Genomic DNA, 17,924 nt, shown 5'->3' with positions numbered 1-17,924 from the left:
GTCAGGAGAAAAACCAAAACAGTCTCGACCAAAACATCCAGACATTCCGAAACATTCAGGGAAACCTTTCCAATTTTGACTTAAACAGGAATGTTCCACAAGACATGCTGAAACAACACGAAACTTTGAATCATGACTTAACAGCCTGTATTTATGACGCTCCAGCCTCAAAGGGTGCTCCATTCAACTCTCCAGTATGGTATCTACATACTTCATTTTGCTTCAATTCAACCATTCATGACTAATTCAAGAACTGGACGTCGTTTAATGATTAAACACCCCGCAGTGAACACACTTCTAACCATAGTTTTCTAGAACTCTATAATAATTCCATGCAACAAAAGAAACAAGTTTAAATGTCATCCAACTTTGGTTGACTCATACTTTGAAACTGCTACAGTAACAACCTCAAATGGGAAGTCAACGACTGCCTAGAAGAACACGATAAATATTAAGTGAAAGGGTCCAGATCATTAATGTGTCACACAATTTAATATTGGTAAAACTGCTAGTAGAAATAAGATGTGCCAAGCAAGGAACATGGAGTATGAGAGAAAATGTAGCAGAAATGTAAATAATTATTCCACTGTGACAGATTAAGTCTAATCGTCTGACCTGCTAAAGAACAAAACAGGAAGAAAAGGAAATGGTCAAGCTCTTCAAGCAAAGAATGAAGTTAACACATTGCAAATAAGTAATGCCGCTAGGGGTACTAAATGTCCTAATAGAACTCAATAACTCAGAACAGGATGTATTTCAGAATGTTTGTTGAAATTCATTTTTCAAATGATACACTATTAGTAAAATAAGATTGTTGTGCATCTGTGGACTGGTGGTGATGACTAGTATAGTACCACTACAGATAGATCACTACTGTCCTATTTGTGTGCTTCACCAATACTATCAATGGTAATCGACATCGTTACACCTGACTAAACCATCTCAAACAAGTCAACTTTATTTTATCATCCTCGATCTATTCGGAAGTTCCCTCCAATGTGCTCATTTGTAATTCTCTTTTAGCATTTTCCACTCATCCATCTAAATCGAGTTATATACTATTACACATACATGTTTCTTCTTGACTACTGAACATTCTATCCCATGGAGTGTAGCTAGTTTAGGATTCAAGGATTTGCTGGTTAAAGATGTGCTTAGAATGGGATCATGGATTTTTCAAGATGCCTTTATTAATTCATTTTACTTGGAAGAGTCACTTATATTTTTTCATCTGAATATTGTCTACGTAATCTTAAACAAAATGATGATCAAGTCACTTGCTTCAATGATAACAGAGAACTTGGATGAAGCATGCCACAAGTTGTTACGAAGAGTCAAACTTGAGACCATTTTCCATGTTTCATTTTACAACTTTTTTTGTTTCAAGTCAAATGCAATTAAAGAAGAAAACAGGGGTCGAGATAATCTACCTGAATATAGTGCAAAAGATACAAGAACAAGGGCAACCCCAAAGAACGAAAAAATAAAAATAGAACAGTTCGATTAAAATCAAGTCAGCAACATGGGGATCTCTTCAACAATCAAAACTACAATTAATAGAACTAATCAACTCATCTAAGGAATTCCATAAATGAATTCTTTTCTAACAAGCATTAACATAATGATTACCTATAACCGAATTGTGATTAAATGTGTAGCAGTGTACATGAGTCCAAAGTTTTATATATAAATTTTAGTCTATATTTGGGTCAGCTTGGAAATAGAAGTATATACTTCAATGTTCAATCGATACCCAAATACTTGTAGAATTTCATAAATTGTGGAAATATAATAGTGTTCACAGAAAACATATCAAATATACTTTAATATTTTAGGAAGCAATATAACAAGCACAAAAGCACATCACAGCTCACATTACCGCAATCAACAATTTGGAGGAAAAGAAAGCAAGAGCAATATTATAGGTACGTGCACACGCAATTCATTGATACGTCAAATCTCATACTCTACTTACACATTCAAATGTTAATGATCATGTCAGGTTGGTAGATAAAATCAAGAGTAACTGACTTACAACCTACAGAGGTCATAACCGCATAGACCGACAAACTACGGGTGCCCTATGCTTTCTATTTTTTAAAATTTTGTTTGAATTTAAAATATTTTTAAATTATGAATATTAGATCATGCAAGTAATTAGACCACTAGAAAAAGTATTCGAAATTATATGCAATGGGCTTTCCAGTACATGTCTTCATTTATTATTAATTTATTACTCTTTATAAATTATACAATACTTTAAAATATAAAAGTATAAAAAAATATTTCATGGAAATGGAAATATTTCAGAAATGTTTCCTCTCAATGTCTGTTAAAATATAAATATTAAGGTATATTTCATGGAAATATGTTAAATTTAATACCGTGTGCATGACAAAGAACCACTCTGAAATGAGCTTTGTAGGAGACATTCTAGATGGAGCTATATTCAATAGAATCTTCCAATCGGAGTTAATACGTTTTTTTTTTGGTTCGGTGATACAATACTGTAACTCAAATAAAAACAAATAACGGAGGCTGCAAGGAGAATCCCTAATTGTGAAGTATGTTTGCATGTTGGGTTTAGCTTGTGCATGCAACCGTTCTATTCTCATATTATTTTGAAAATGAATAGGATATGATGCCTACATAGATGCTGTAGCCTAAACCAAATTAGTTTAATCTCATTGGAGAAAAATAGATTTCTATTTCTTTCTTTCTTATTCTGAAAGAAGCTGGGTTTGTTTTTCCAGTATCTGGTGCACCGGCCTTTTCAAACCCAGAAGACCACAAAGAGTAAGTTTCCACAATCAAGAAAATTTATTAACACAAGAATTTTGTTCACAATGGAAATATCACATAATTTAGAAAACCAGATAAACAAACTGGGAGAGTATTGAAAAGCCAGAAGAAATAGAAGGTAATTTCTGAGTTGTCAATTGGATGGATTATTCAAATAAAGTCATAAAAATAATATTATGGAAGGGTAAGTTGTTAATTTCGAGACTCAAATAAATTTCAGATTTGATAATACATACACCGCAACACTTCCATCCATTCATGCACGATTGCACCTTTTACCAAGCTACACAACAGTAACCTACAAAACTGTCCTTAAATTTCCTCATTCTGGGCTATAAATTACAACGCTTGAGATCTGCAGTGATGGTGTGAGACATCCCAACACAAATGCCAAACATACAAGTGCAACCAAAAAATGGGTAAACTTTCTTTCTTTTCGTCCAAATTCCCAATTGAATGGCTGCTGTTAAATGTATTCTTGATCGATTGTGCACCCACAGCTGAAGAATACACAGGTTTCTGCTCCAATTCCCACTTTTCAAAGGGATTCATCATGGCCACAAGGGAAAAGTCATCACATCGACGGTTTCCATAAACAATTATCCCTTCGACCATCAGGGACCAATCCCAAAGACAGCTTGGGCAAAACCAAAGTTTGCTTTGGATGCTTTATTCCTCACACGCATGCATACATATTTTTTCAAGCAGCAACGACCAGTCCTCTCCAAGCTGCTGTGGGTTTAGCTCCATCGCTGTCTTGAAATCAAGCAGAGAGATAGGGCAATGGGTTCTCTGTTCTTGCATGTTAGTTTGCATCTGCAATTGATGACCTGGCAAGATGCCGTTAATAACCTTCCCATGCGGCTGTTGCTTGTGAAGAGGTTGCTTTTTTGGTTCATGTCCAAGCCTTGCCCCAACTATCTCCATACAGGATCTTATCAACCGCTTCAAGTACGCATCCAGCCCATTATTCAACAAATTAGCACAATCAGTCAACACCCCTTCAACGCCTTGTCCTCGAACAATATGCTCCATACGTTTCCTCAATGTCTCGGTATTGGGTAATTCACCACTTTCAGAAGCAATAGCAAAACTACTACTACTACTGCTTATTGAAGGCAAAGCCCTACGGGCCCCACCCACACTGGCTGAGCAGAATGGGATCCCGAGAGGAGCACGGAGCGGACTTCTAGCAGAGTTGGAGTTATTTCCCAACTCCAACTTTTCCCCATCTTCAACGATGACTACTTCAGCAGGACCTTTGCCATGTACAGAAACCGGCTCATCTGGAGATCTCTTCGTTCGTGGTCTTTTTGTAGGACGTTGAAGCAAAGTATCAAGCTCACTCTCAGGTTGTTCAGCAATTCCTTGATGTTGTTGCCCCAGTCTCTGGAAATCGTACGAGTTCAAATCCCCGTTTTCTGTAATACCCTTTATGATACCAACCTTCGGTGAGTTTGACAAATGAGATGTGAAGTCTGTCTTCCCATTTGGTCCCAGAGGGCTAGGCCTATCCTTTGTCCTCCGATCACGAAACCCAGACCTGATCTTCCGTGGCGACATTAGCAAGACATCCCCATTTGACCAAATGAGTGGCGTAGGACCTGAAGTCGAGGTTGGGGATGGCCCATTCTTCTGATACCCATCTTCTCCCGAAGAAGATTTCTTCCCTATCGTTTCCGAGAACTTGGGCGGCACTTCCTTCTCGTGGATTGGTGGTGGGACCTTTGCATGACAAGCATTCTTCAGAATCGAACGTATCAGTAGATTGTGCAATTGCAAGTTCTCCCTTCCAATTGTCAGAAAACATAACTTATTAAATTCACCCTTACTTAGTTTCTCGCTTAATAACCCATTCAAATAATAAAAGTACCGCTTCGATCTCTCATGCCCGAGTTTCTTCACTATCTGAGCCTTCAAGTCGGTGAGATTGATCCGAGGCTGTTGCTGCTGTGACGGTTGCATTTCTCAATCCGTGGTAGAGTCCATAAAACAAATGCACAAACCCCCAATCCTTGAAACCCCAATTCCCCAAACAGAATTAGGGTTTCCAACGCTTCCAACTGCGATAAACACAATCACCCGAACCTTGCCCTAATTCCGCGACGTTCAAAGAGGACAATGCAGTAGGCACCAATGTCATCTTCAAATTATCAGAAAAACCTATAAACAAATCGGTGGGACCCACAAATCTGAGTTCCCCATGCAGGTATCACAGTGCCAACAGAAGCATAAAAACCATTCCAAATTTTCAAAATTTTCTATCCTTAGAAATCAAAACCCTCATTTTTTTCTACTTGAGTATTGGAATTCGATTGTGATCCGCGAAACGAACTCAATACGAGATGGATCACAAAGGAATTTGAGTTCGTTCGAGGTGTGCGTGCTGTGTGTGTTAGTTCGTCCAATGGATTTGAGTTCGAATTGAAAGTTGAAATTCGCAGAGAAGAACACACGAAACAATAAAAGAAGAGGATTTGAGCTTGAAAAAAGGTAAATTGAAGCTGACCTTATTTTTTTCCGAGCTTCTTCAGATACTGAGAACGATTTAGATTAAAAAACGCATCTTTGGAGACAGCTTCGTTCGATTGATCCTCGTCGCTTCAATTCTTCTTTCTTCGTTTGGGATGCTCGTCAGCTTCGTCTCTCTCTTACACACACTCTCTCTCTCTCTAAATTTATATTTCTCGCGCTCTTCTCTGTGAATTAGATTGCACCCCTCAATCCCTGCAAGTACTTTCTCTCTCTAGTTCTCGTTTTTCTTTGTCCCCCTCTCTTTCACGTCTCTTTTTCGCTTTTTATTTTTTAATTGATGTAATAATATGGGAATTTCTATCTACACAGACAGTGGAGGGAAGAAGTCTCCACAGTCGGATTTTCTTACAAATGGGAGTTTGAGTTGGTTGGAGTGTCAATGCCTACCCATTTAAACATAATCCAAACCAAAAGTCCTCATTCTAGTTCCCTTTTAGTTTTAACTGATTAGAATTGGGTCTAACATGAAAATGAAATATTGAAATCAGAACAATTAGGTTTTATCTGATGGATACCCACAATATTTAGAATCGATTTATTTTAAATCATTTGATTTTATATTATATATGATTTAAGGTTTTCTTACGTATTAAAAGATTAGTATATAATATATAAAGCTCTTCCATATTTTATATAAATTATGCAAGGGAGTTAAAATGGATTGTCTCTTTTAGAGATTTATTATTTGTAAAGAAAAAGAATTTTAATTATGGTGATATTTTATGGATAATATGTTAATTTTTTATATAATAATTTGAAATTTTCTTTTCCCATCAGATTCTTGAGAATTGAATCAACGGATAACTATGATTGTTCACGGTTCTAATTCCACTTATTTTAGAATCAAAATTAAATTATAATGCAAGTATATTACTAATAAATAAAAATTAATTTATTCTTGTTTATAGGTTTAATTATATATGTTTCTATTATTATGTTTTCTGAATTTAAATAAGGGAACGTTTTTTCCTGTTTAATGAGTTGTGACATAGATGGATTTTCAACGTAGGTGGTGGTGTCTATGGATACTTCTTCTCACAGCTGTCTATGCAGAGAACATGTTCTTCTTATTCTTTTGGGGGGTTTATATAGTTGCAAATAATAATGTATTTTAATTGGATAGCTTCTATAGGCACCCAACTTTTACTTATTACACTCTAATTCATTAAATTATTTATCACACACTAATTAAAGATTTAAAACACACTCTTCAAACATTACAAAGGTTTCGCTCAAATTATAATCTCAACATTACAAAACATCATAACAATCATTCAAACAATTTCAGTAGTTGTTTAAAATTATGATTAGGCTCATATAAAATCTTAAACCCCAAAAAAATACAAAAAAATAAAAAACAAAACTAGCAAAAAAGCATGGGAGATCTTCTATTTGACACCTCAACTTTTATTTAATCTCAACCAGTCACTTATTTTCTTGGGATTTTTCTCAAAAACGTGTGCAACTTATGTCCAAATTCTGCTTTTCGTAGATTATTCATTTTAATTTCAAAAACATGCATTTTGAGTAAATTCGTCACTTTTATAATCAATGAATTCGTTGGTATATCTACGAATTCGTAGATATTAAAAGTGATGAACTCACAAATTTGTAGATTATGAAAATGATGAATGCATGTTTGGGAATTAAAATGAACAGTGTACCAAACTCGAAATTTCATCATATAGCCCACCACGAAATTGAGATTCACCCTATTTTTCTTTATATTTAATTGGGGTGTAATGAGTAAAACTTGCGGTGGGAATAGTAGCTCTCTTAAGTTTTTCTCCATAAGAAAGGAGATTAGAACTCTCCACTCTAAAGATTTCCCTGCATAAGAGAACTATGGTGGATGCCAAGTTCAAACTCTCATCAATGGCCCTCAAGCATGTGATAGGAAAACGTGATTTACTGTTTTTCAAATTTTAAACGAGAAAAGAAAATTTGGTCAATTTTGTTGTCATAATCAATTTTTTGAAGGGGATGTTATTGTCATAATCAAATTAATAAATACATGTGACTAAAAGTGATCAGAGCTATAAGTGTGAATACATCCTTGGTTTAAAGTTTTGTGCTGTTCCAGAATGTTTTGTTTGAGACATTTTGGTTGAAGTTGATATTGAAACAAAATATTGACCTTGAAATATTGAATATTAAGAAAAATATTTTTTATTATCTCAGGATTTTTTTTTTTTTTTTTTTTTTGAGGTTCTCATAATATTTTGGTTGAGATGGTATCTATTTTTTTCCTAACCGAAACATTTGCTCAAGATGAGTTTTTAATATAAGTACATTAAAATGTATTCAAGTTAGTCGAAGATATTAGTTTGAAACTTGCCACAACATGCCTCTAATAGTTATGAAACCAATTTGTAGATTTAATTTAAGTTTAAAACTACAAATCATTTTACAATGAAGATATATATGTTCATTTGTACTATTTATTTATAGGTTTATATTTAACTATTATTAGCATGTTCATTTGTGTTTAATAAATTTTACAAAAAAAAATAACAAAATAATTTTTTTATATTAAATTTCATCCAGGATTTGAACCCAGATGAAGTTCTGACCATCTGCCAGAGAAAGAAGAGCGAATTAATCTTGTAGGATTCCCAAGAAATCTTTTGATTTCTTCTTAAAACAGATGATTATTCACTTACTTCTCACATTCCGTGAATATTCGGGACATTGAGGAATAACCAAAAAGGCATTTTGGGAATCAATCTGATTCTAATTTTGTTTGTTCTATTTGAAGAAAAGAAAGGATCCCACGGAATCAATCTTTCTTTTAATTGTTGAATATCTTTTGGATTTATCGATGTGTGATATTTTAAATCTTCATTACAAATGGAATTGAAATGATCTATGGATTGCTAGAATCTGTACTTAACGAAAATAGATCTTGTAGAATCATATTGCATATTTGTCGATACATTCTGTGCCTTTCTTAAAAAAACCTATCCTTGTTTACCAACCACACATTGTCTAACTAATTCCTAAAAAAAATCCAATTCTTGCTAATTCTTCCCTCAATTAATGAAGCGATCTTGGCTGAACTGCCGCATATGAAATTTAGCACAATTCTGCAATAGAATTTCTAATGGAATCAAGGTAGGGCAATAGTCATTCGCCATTTGCTCCCACAACTTGCTACTCCCCGAAGGGCATATCAGTTATTTTATGAACTAGTGCATCCAAGAATGGAGGAACTGCCCATCTTGATCCATATATTCCTACAAGAGTCTGGATCACATGCACCCAGGGTGGAGGATTGAAGCCATCCTCCCACACCCTAACACATGCCATGTAAGCCATAATTCAAGGAATTAGCGCTCCCATGATTTTTTGGGGAAAAATAAATAAATGTCTTGGACTCCGTAAAATGTAAATGCAAAACTAGAACCTTAAGAGGAAATAAAGTGTACAATATGATCTCCAAGCGATCTTGTAGAATTGGAGAAAACGCTCTTATGATCTACCAAGCAATCTTGAAAGAAACCACGTCGGGCCTTGTAGTCCTCTATAGAAAATAATGTACACTAGATCAAATTGTCAAATATTTCCCCAGAAGAGAGTACATCCCGTTGGTTGTTGATAGACGATTTTTTTTTTTTTTTTTAATTTTTTGTTCTTCCACATTTGAGGGACTTGTGAAAGGAAGAGCTCATAAATTCAAGTAAAGTCATTCCTATCCTAGATTTTTCACTTTTGTCATAGAATCTTCAATCTGAGCTCTCATCTTTGAAAAAGATTTGAAACTGTCAAATTTCTTTTAATTAGCAAAACATCATCTTTGTCATATCGCTCTCAAATGGCTTTTATTCTTGATGCCAGAAAATAATTATGAATATGCTTGGACCAGCAGGTTACCATGGGAACAAAGAAATTAAGGCCTCAGTTGGAGTAGATGTGCTTCCAATGGAAGTACTTCTAGGAAGGCACTAATCTCTACTACCAATACTAGAGTCTTTAGATGATTAAAAGCCATACCAATTGATTGAAGATGTGAAAGGGGTCTAGTTATCTATTTGTATTTCCAGAACTTTGGATTGTCTAAAACCCATTCAAAGTAGCCCCCTCCAAAAGATTTACAAAAACAAGCACTGGCCATCGAAGCCTAGACGTTCAAGTCTTCTTTCCTTTTTTTTTTTTTTTTTTTTTCCCTTTTTGTCAACTTTGACATACCAAATAGTACTCCATGAAAGCATTATTATTAGATAGAAAGTTCTGCAAATGAATCTGGCTGCCAGCCAAAAAAAACAAACTCAGCCAGAATTCACTGTCAAGCCCTGATCCCAGAATGCAACAAGGGTCTGCAAAAACACATTAATTGTTTCTTAGCGATACTCAAAATTAAGAATGCAAATAATAATAATAGCAAGAGAAATCTGATGATCCAAGCATTACGAATGCAAACAAACAAAACAATAAAAGAAGAATGGGAAACTGAAACCCGGAACTCAACAAGAGTGTCTGAGTGAAAGCGAAAAATCCATTATTTGTTTCTTAATGAGTGCAAGCCCAAGAATACGCTAAGTGTACAGTCTGTATGATTGGTGAGACCTTACTTTGAGACAACAGGGGAAAAATACAAAATTGGATCCAACGGAGACCAGAAGCATTTGACTCGGGGCTAAAACTGAACTGCAACAAAAGAAATCAGGTTTGGTAGTTGGGAAGACCATTCATTGTGCAGTTGTATCTATTAGCTATATTTTTGGGTTTGAGGTGACACACTGTTGGGTGCAAATGAGTATTTAAGTCTTTGAAGAATACCATTATATTAAGAACATTACAAGATGTTGTCGGGGGTAGGGGAATGAACATTGAAACAGCCAAAATTTTGTTAGTTTCCAAACTGATAGCAGGTTCTAACACTCTTACAACTTTTGGATTTGATATTAAAAAAAAAAAAAAAACCAAAAAAAAAAACTATAAATACAATCAAATGTATGGGCAGTGTACCTGTACAGCATATGCATGAGATAGATCTTGATCATTCAGCTGCCTTGGAGGACCCGTTGGGGATCCAGTTGCCCACTGCAATAACTAGAAGGAACCGTAGATAGTTCCTGCCTTCCTTTCCACTCTTCCCCAGGTTTCAGTGTGATGGGATTCTCCACTGCTGCAGCTTCCACACACAGCATATGCTTGTACTCATCATCCCCGAAATCAGCCATGGCCTTCGCTTTCTTGTCCCAAGGATTCCATACCACTGTAGAGGGAAAGAAACAAGTGAGCAATCAATGTGTAGTCATGGTATTCTAGAGAACTGTACACAATTATGCCGAGCATTTAGGTTTCTAAACAAGGAGACTTGCTTATTATTAGAATTATAATGTACCCTACCGGAGCCTGGAATAATGGTAAGTGTTATTCAATAAATTACAGTACATATCAATACATAATACCATGTTCAGGATAGAGGAGAATTACTTCGTAACTTTAATGTTTTTTTTTGGGTTGCCATTTCAGAATCTTTGGTAGCATGTGGTTTCAGATGAAACCAGAACAGAACATTTGACGCTGAAACATTCAATGTTTTGGAATGTCTTGGTTGATACCATTTTAGTTTTACTTGCGACAGAAACATTGACTTGAAATTAACTCACCAGCATCTGGAAGTCCATCTTTCCTCAAAACAAACGTTCTTTTCTTTTCATGGTCCAGAATTGCAATCTTGGTAGGCGTGCTGACATATATTTTGTCTACCTATTTGCACATAGAAACAATGAAATAAGTATTATAAGCAACATGGAGGAGGGAATAGAAATAGAAAAAAAAAAAACAAAGGAAAACAACTATATATCCCCAAAAAACGAATACTAACTTCTGTTTCAAATGTTATTGCATCCCCTTGTTCTGTAAACCGCTCCCTGCCCAGCAAACTATCCAGAAAATCAATTGTCTCCAGTCCCTCTACACGCACTTCACTGAACACAAGAGATTTTAAGTTAATGACCAGTTAAGCACATAATGTACATTTCTAACTACAGCATATGTTATCACTTTATAAACAAATACAGTGATATAAACTTGATGTTCATTAGCAATAAATCAGGCTTTTTTTTCGTCAAGAAATTTTAAGTTAATGACCAGTTAAGCACATAATGTACATTTCTAAACTTCAGTATATGTTATCACTTTATAAACAAATACAGTGATATAAACTTGATGTTCATTAGCAATAAATCAGGCTTTTTGTTCGTTTATTAACCAGGAGCTAGTATCACGTATATCAGATCATCAGTATAATGTTTATATATAATACAGCTTGGATGCTACAAACATGGTAGAGGAGCAGCAATGCAAGAAAAAGAGAAAGTAATAAACATAAAGTCATTCTAGGAACGATACATATTTGTTGTCTTTAAAACGATGTTTGCCCCTAACACAAATATCGTGATCGGCTATGGGATTACCAGCAAAACTGGTTCCAAGATACAATAACTAAGTATTCTTGTGATTGATTTGTTGAATTCATTTGTGCTCACCGAACACAAAAATATCGATAAACCATTTTTGATTGGAATAATCAAATTGTAGTGAAAATAAGACAAGATTTTCAAATGAGTTTTGTACTCAAATGAGTAAAAACAGTCCTTTTAAATAGATGGAGGGTGCCTAAAGAACCCTTTAAATCAAATAAACAAGGATCAATAGTTGTCAAAGCAACCTTTGGTCAAAAGGTCAAGGGGTGCAAATTTAAAAAAAAAAAAAAAACTTTTAACAACAAAAAGTTACCCATGTTGGCATTACAATTTTGCATTTGTCAAAGCAATGGTTGGAACCAAAATTGTTTCAACTATTGTCTTAATTTAAATTATTAAATTTTCTAACACTAAAATTTTCAGCCACAAGATCATAATCCCCGTTCAGTTAGTTCATGAACCAAGTGAATAATTATGATAATCAGCCAAATACTTCAGAAATCAGGCTCCACCCATGTCTCAGGTTGTCGCATAAAACGACTAGATTTCACGTAGTTGAAGGTAACTTGTTTTCAAGTCTGTATCTCTGAGGAAATCGGTCTCGGCATGGTTTGGGACTCTCAAATCCCAACCCATGTCCCCATCACCTTTCCCAGCCCAATAAGTGATATACTTAAGAAACAACATCATGGCTAAAGCTCCATACTCAAACCCAATGACTTATCCAACAATAGGTATCAATTTGCACTGAAATATGGCCATAACTAGAACTGGACTTTCTGTTATACAAAGAATACATGGAGGAATATATACAATATTCTCAACATAATAGATATGACATGATGAAACACTTGTTGTTTAAGAGGAATATCATTGTAGAGATCTATATTGTTGCCGATTTCAATTATTTAAGTGAAATGGAGATATGACTTTTATTAATCAAATAAACCCCAGAACTAACATCGAATGAAAAAAACAAAATGACAGCAAGCATGTATGAAACTGCTGACAATACCTTATATCAGAAACAGAAAAATAGGTGTGATACGCAAACGTAAATGTAAATGGTTTTCCATCAGCACTGGTATTTCTGATGCGAGATGTCAACATCAAATCTCCTCCAGGTCCCAGAGTTACTCTAAGACGAAATTCGTAACTGCAAATGACCACAAATTATCAAGTTTTTCCAACCAAAAAAGGAAACAGTTTCACAATATTATGCAAAAATAGATAATAAATAAACAACTATAAAATTGACATTGATCTAAATACTAAAATGTTATAAACAAAGATGACCAATTCATAGGAATGTCTACCTGTGGGGCCAGATCTTCATATCTTCTTCAGATGGCTTAAGAATTAAATCAACAAAAGTTTTATTGGGGCTATTTGTTGGAAACGGAGGTGGATTGGCCTCGATGCTCCACAATCTGTTCCTTGCAAATCCATGTTGATCAAGAGGTCCATGACTTGAAAACTACATATGCAGATCACTTTTGATTTGAAAAGATGAATACAAGCAAAGTCAAAAAGGGTAAATGCAAAGAGAAGTAATTACCTGAGGGAAGCATATTGGTATACCTCCACGTATGGGCTTTGGAGGCTTGAAATTAGCCTACACAAAGCATACAATTTTTTCCACAAAAAAAAAGGGAAGTTAGAACTTGGTAACAAATGAAAGAGGGCCCCAATTATACTCATCCCTTTGATTGTTACTAAAACAAGCAAAATAATTATGCCAGAATAACATGCAAACTTATCTCAATGAGGGGTTACATAATACCATTATTAGGGCTGTCAATGAGCCAAGCTTTGGACCAATCCAGTCCGGCCCATCACGGACCGGGTTTGAGAGCTAGGCCCACTGGGTAGCTTGGTTCGGTCCAACTACTAATACATAAAATATTTTGCATAGATTCGTACAGGAAGTACTTGTAGAAAAATGATTTGTGAAGAAATTTCACATAAAGAGGCTGTGTGTTCAAGAGTTTGTGAGAGTGGTTTTTGAACATAAAAAATAAATTATTTAATACACAGACCAGCCACAAATAGGCCCGAAATTGTGTGGGTCGTGCTGAGGCCCAATTGGGTTTGGACTTAAATGATTTATTAATTGGCCCAATCTGGTCCGCCCGAACCCAGCCCATTGACAGCTGTAACCAGCATGAAGTCAGAAGATGCATGATTTGACATAGGAAGCTCTTGTAAAGTAAAGACTAAAAAGATTGACAGCGTCCATATGGACAGGAATATTTTTGTGGCATCATAAGGAGAAGAACAAGACACATCCACACCAACTTAGGTCATTTTTGAGCTGGATGCAGCAATGAAGCACCGAAGACAGATCTTCAAGCAACTAGGGAGAAACAATATTTGCAAAATTTATGAAAACAATAGGGAAAAAAAAAAGTATCTACAAACATCTGATACATGAAAACAATATTTGCAACTCAAATATTGAACCTTATAAGCAAAGAAAATGAGGTACCATACTCCAAGATTCCTGATGTAGGAAAGGCCCAATTAATGTGACTTTGTTGTTGATCTATTGACTGGTGATAAACCCATATGCAATTCACAAGAAACTTCTGGAAAAGGTAGTAGCATTCACCCATCTACTGACGAAATGAGACAACAATTCTACTAAATAACTCCCTTTCATCTACAATCAAAGCTCTCAACTCAGCTCTCAAAACATGACCATTAGGCAGTTGTTTAACAAACCTGGGGTGGACCCTTGAATTAATTAAGAACATGAAAGAAGCTTCAAAGAAAGCTACAAGAATGGAGTCTACCAAAAGAATGCCATATAACAACAAGATAGAACTCAGGAGGAAGACACAAAAGAAAAAAGAAGCATGAGAAATCTCAGATGATGATACCAAAGTTAGCAATGCAGAAGCCAGTCTCTTAAAATAAAGTTATACAAAGGAGCCTAGCAAAAAAATTCTCACATCTGATTCATCCTTGGTCGAGTCAATAATGAGTAAGCAAAATTGAAAGGCTAAGTCAGAGCTCCTAGTGAGATATAAAGGATATAGAAAGCCCAAAACAGGTATATAAAGTCAATCTCAACATAGGTGCTACCCTTAAAAAAGAAATCCATTTGTTTTTATTTACAGGTATATAAAGTCAATACAGGACCTGAAACTAATATTTTAATCCATCAGAAACAGTAGACAGCATAAAACGCTGTGAAGATTGACTCAAAACTCAAAAGAATACTGTATACTACCTTACTGCTGACAAAAAGCAACTCTTCCCCATGGTCATTCTTCCAAGATGTCACCTGAGCCCCATATAAGTACACCTGAAAACAAACAAGTAAGATCATGATTAACTTTTTTCATGTAGTATACTTTTGTGTCCATGATGGACTGCAAATTGTTGTTTGATATTTCTTCCAAGCAGTATTTTACTATTTTATGATTTTTTTAACAGAAATAGTTCAATATACACCAAAACAAAAATCAAGAAACTAAAGGGAGCCAAACCAACAGAAAGAAGAATCCATTTTGAAAAAATATTTTCTCAGCAAACTAGGTGTGTAATAGATTGTTAGAGTTAGTAGGTCTCACATTTTGAATATGCTCTACACGTTAGATGAGATTACTTACATGAACTTCAGCTATCTTTGTAAACCAAGCAATGAATTTCTTAATGACTTGCTCATCCATTGCATGTTCTCCCATATAGTGCAGTCAAATTTCTTTCCCTATTTCATCTGTTATGGTGCTTTCCTCGTTCTACAAGGAAAAGCAGGGTCCAAAGGAGACCTGGCCAAAGTACCAATTGGAACAACAGTTGACGGAATGGAACCTATAAAAAAAGTAGGAAAAGGTGTCCCTTCACTCGAGTTTAGGCTCGAAGGCATTTCTTTTTCAAAGTTGACATACCTTGGCTCTAAATTTCACATAAAGAATTCAATGGAGTTTGACCCTATTTGTTGTTTGTTGGGACATTTGGACGGAGAGGAACAATTGTGGTTTTGATGAAAAAGAACACTCTATCCAAGAGGTCAGTGTTAGTATTTTGACATTTATCTTCTCTGGGTCTATGGTGTTCAAGGGAGCCTTCTTCAAAGACTTCTTGTTTAGGTGGGAGTTGGTGTGTATGAAGTGCGAGTGAGAAGGTTGCTTTTGTTTCTCTTGTTTGTTTTGTTTTGTTTTTAATTTTCGTTTTTTTTTTCTTTGTGAGAGGTCTGCTCGACCTCCTCTTCCTTGATTGATTCTCATCCATTTACACAAAATCTTATTATAAAAAAAACGTAGAGTTTTTTTTTTTTTCAGGCAATTCCCTTTGTGTTTAATACTTTTGACAAACAGTGTATTAACAAAGGCTCTGAACCACTAGACACCAGGCACTTCATTTTTTTAAAGTTATTTTCCTAAAAAATCCTCCCTTATTGCCATTTTTCTCATTTTCTTTTTCTTTTTTTGTTCTCTCACTCAATTTAATCAGAAGTTTGCAGGAACCTGGCCACATCACTGACACCTCACATTTATTTCAAACAGTGTTCCACATGCCCATTTCTATGTCACCTTCATATCAAGCCTCCACATCATTTTTCTTCATGAATCACAAACAACATGCCACTTCTTAAGTGATTTCCGTTGCCCAACATCTATGGTGAGATACTTGACAACTGGCAATTTTGAACTCCATTTGAAGAGCCAGATCAATTGTCTAATAATATATTGCAACTTCTGTACACTAGCACATACATGGACGTATTACGATCAACATTCACCTATTAACTGCAGCTTGCAAAGAAGTCAGATCAATACCAACCAACTTCCATCACAAAACTGTGGATGAAACTGAAACGAAATAGTTCAGACCTATATAATCATAAGTTCTAGGCTTCACACACCCGTCCAATGACGATCTTAACCAGTGCACTAATTTCTTGAAATAACCGCAAAATGAAAGGATTAATAAAATCGAATGACATTCAAAAGGTTCGTCATGAAGATGCCTAGAGGTTATCCATTTTCTCATATTTCAGCTCCATTTAAGGCCATTAGAATGAACTTGTCACAGTTCAAATCCACAACAAACAAACCTTCATAACATTTTTTGGATAAAACCATTCACTGATTTTAATTGTGGGAAGGATAATATCATCTTTGCAAAGAATGATAGTTAAAAATAAATAAGAACACAGTAATTCCACATATCTTTACAATCAGTGGATAAAACTTGCATTACAGAGAAGGCGAAGAACATTGTATAAATGAAATTGCATACATGCTAAAGATCTGCATCCAGGTAATGGAATCACTTAGAAAAGATCGAACAGCCAACAAACCATAACAAGAATCGATACAAGGGAAACAGACAAAATTCGATTTGCATGCATAATATCCACATGAAATAAACCAAAAGATCACTAAGTTTCTCAGTTTCTCGGTGAATTCGATACTTGAAAGAAAATCCAGTTTAATTTCTCTACATAAGAAAGATATAATAAATTATCACCAGAAATTCAACAAAAAAACAAAAGTTCGAACAGATATTTCACGAAATAATTAAAGAACAACACAAATAATACATCAAGAATCAGATCCAGGATATTAACATGTAGAAAAACAGATCCAGCTGAATCGATCCAAATTACAATGAAATTAAATCGAAATAAGTTCAATTGAATCAGAATCGTATCCAGAAATCAAAGAAAGATGTGTGTGTGTGTGTGTGTGCGCGCGCGTGTGCGTGTGCGTGTGTGTGTGAATGTGAGAGAGAGAGAGAGAGAACGAACCTCTGCAGAACTGCCTCGGACATCTCTCAAGACAACTTTCTCGAGGCCATTGATGCCCTTAGAGACTTTAACAGGAACCCATTCGCTCGACATGTCTATCGCTCAAAGCTCCATCAACTGGAACAGATACCTCCTGTGTTCGAAACAAAGAAAACTCAGAAATTCTCTATTCGTATATATAGACGTCAAGGGAGGGGGAGAGAGACTTTACTTACCCTTGCTGGTGTGGTCCAGGAATGTTCAGTGTTCAGTTTTTCTACTGCCTTTTGGAAAATGTTTTTGGACGGACACTCTAAATCTCTTCCCTGCACAGACGGAATTTCTTGCCACTTGGAGGGATAACGTGGAAGATTAATGTACAATTGACCATTTCCATGATGCTAATGATTTTC

The 17,924-nt window shown here is 35.3% G+C and overlaps 2 protein-coding genes across 3 annotated transcripts; both read right to left on the bottom strand.

The window, feature by feature from the left end:
* Nucleotides 1-2,924: 2,924 nt before the first annotated feature.
* On the bottom strand, nucleotides 2,925-5,591 carry LOC147397500 (uncharacterized). Of its 2 annotated transcripts, none has more exons than XM_086449198.1 (2): nucleotides 5,312-5,591; nucleotides 2,925-4,965 (listed from the first exon to the last, which is right to left on the bottom strand). In XM_086449198.1, exon 2 carries the CDS (start codon nucleotides 4,765-4,767, stop codon nucleotides 3,472-3,474), a length of 1,296 nt encoding a protein of 431 aa, XP_086305324.1. In that variant the 5' UTR covers nucleotides 4,768-4,965; nucleotides 5,312-5,591; the 3' UTR covers nucleotides 2,925-3,471. The 2 variants fall into 2 exon arrangements, with proteins under 2 accessions (XP_086305324.1, XP_086305326.1); XM_086449200.1 differs by having other exon boundaries at nucleotides 2,925-4,896.
* A 3,746-nt stretch (nucleotides 5,592-9,337) lies between these two features.
* LOC147397499 (putative glucose-6-phosphate 1-epimerase) lies at nucleotides 9,338-17,671 on the bottom strand. Its single transcript, XM_086449196.1, has 9 exons — nucleotides 17,533-17,671; nucleotides 15,007-15,081; nucleotides 13,330-13,386; nucleotides 13,088-13,248; nucleotides 12,787-12,927; nucleotides 11,171-11,273; nucleotides 10,953-11,052; nucleotides 10,306-10,555; nucleotides 9,338-9,653 (listed from the first exon to the last, which is right to left on the bottom strand). The coding sequence occupies exons 1-8, from the start codon at nucleotides 17,623-17,625 to the stop codon at nucleotides 10,341-10,343; spliced, it is 945 nt and encodes a 314-aa protein (XP_086305322.1). The 5' UTR covers nucleotides 17,626-17,671; the 3' UTR covers nucleotides 9,338-9,653; nucleotides 10,306-10,340.
* Nucleotides 17,672-17,924: the final 253 nt, after the last annotated feature.

This window comes from Akebia trifoliata, chromosome 8, assembly GCF_017979445.1.
Source record: "Akebia trifoliata isolate Shusen 1 chromosome 8, ASM1797944v1, whole genome shotgun sequence".
Lineage (NCBI taxonomy): Eukaryota > Viridiplantae > Streptophyta > Magnoliopsida > Ranunculales > Lardizabalaceae > Akebia > Akebia trifoliata.
Note: the sequence above shows the minus strand (reverse complement) of the source record. Positions and strands in the feature narration are given on the sequence as shown.

Bases quoted from the DNA above. Each gene is read 5' to 3' on its own strand.
- LOC147397500 (XM_086449198.1), bottom strand. From the start codon at position 4,767: ATGCAACCGTCACAGCAGCAACAGCCTCGGATCAATCTCACCGACTTG.
- LOC147397499 (XM_086449196.1), bottom strand. From the start codon at position 17,625: ATGTCGAGCGAATGGGTTCCTGTTAAAGTCTCTAAGGGCATCAATGGC. The intron at 12,928-13,087 runs GTAGACATTCCT...GGTCATTTGCAG, and splicing joins ATGAAGATCTGGCCCCACAG to TTACGAATTTCGTCTTAGAG. The intron at 10,556-10,952 runs GTGAGTTAATTT...TTCCCTCTACAG, and splicing joins AGATGGACTTCCAGATGCTG to TGGTATGGAATCCTTGGGAC.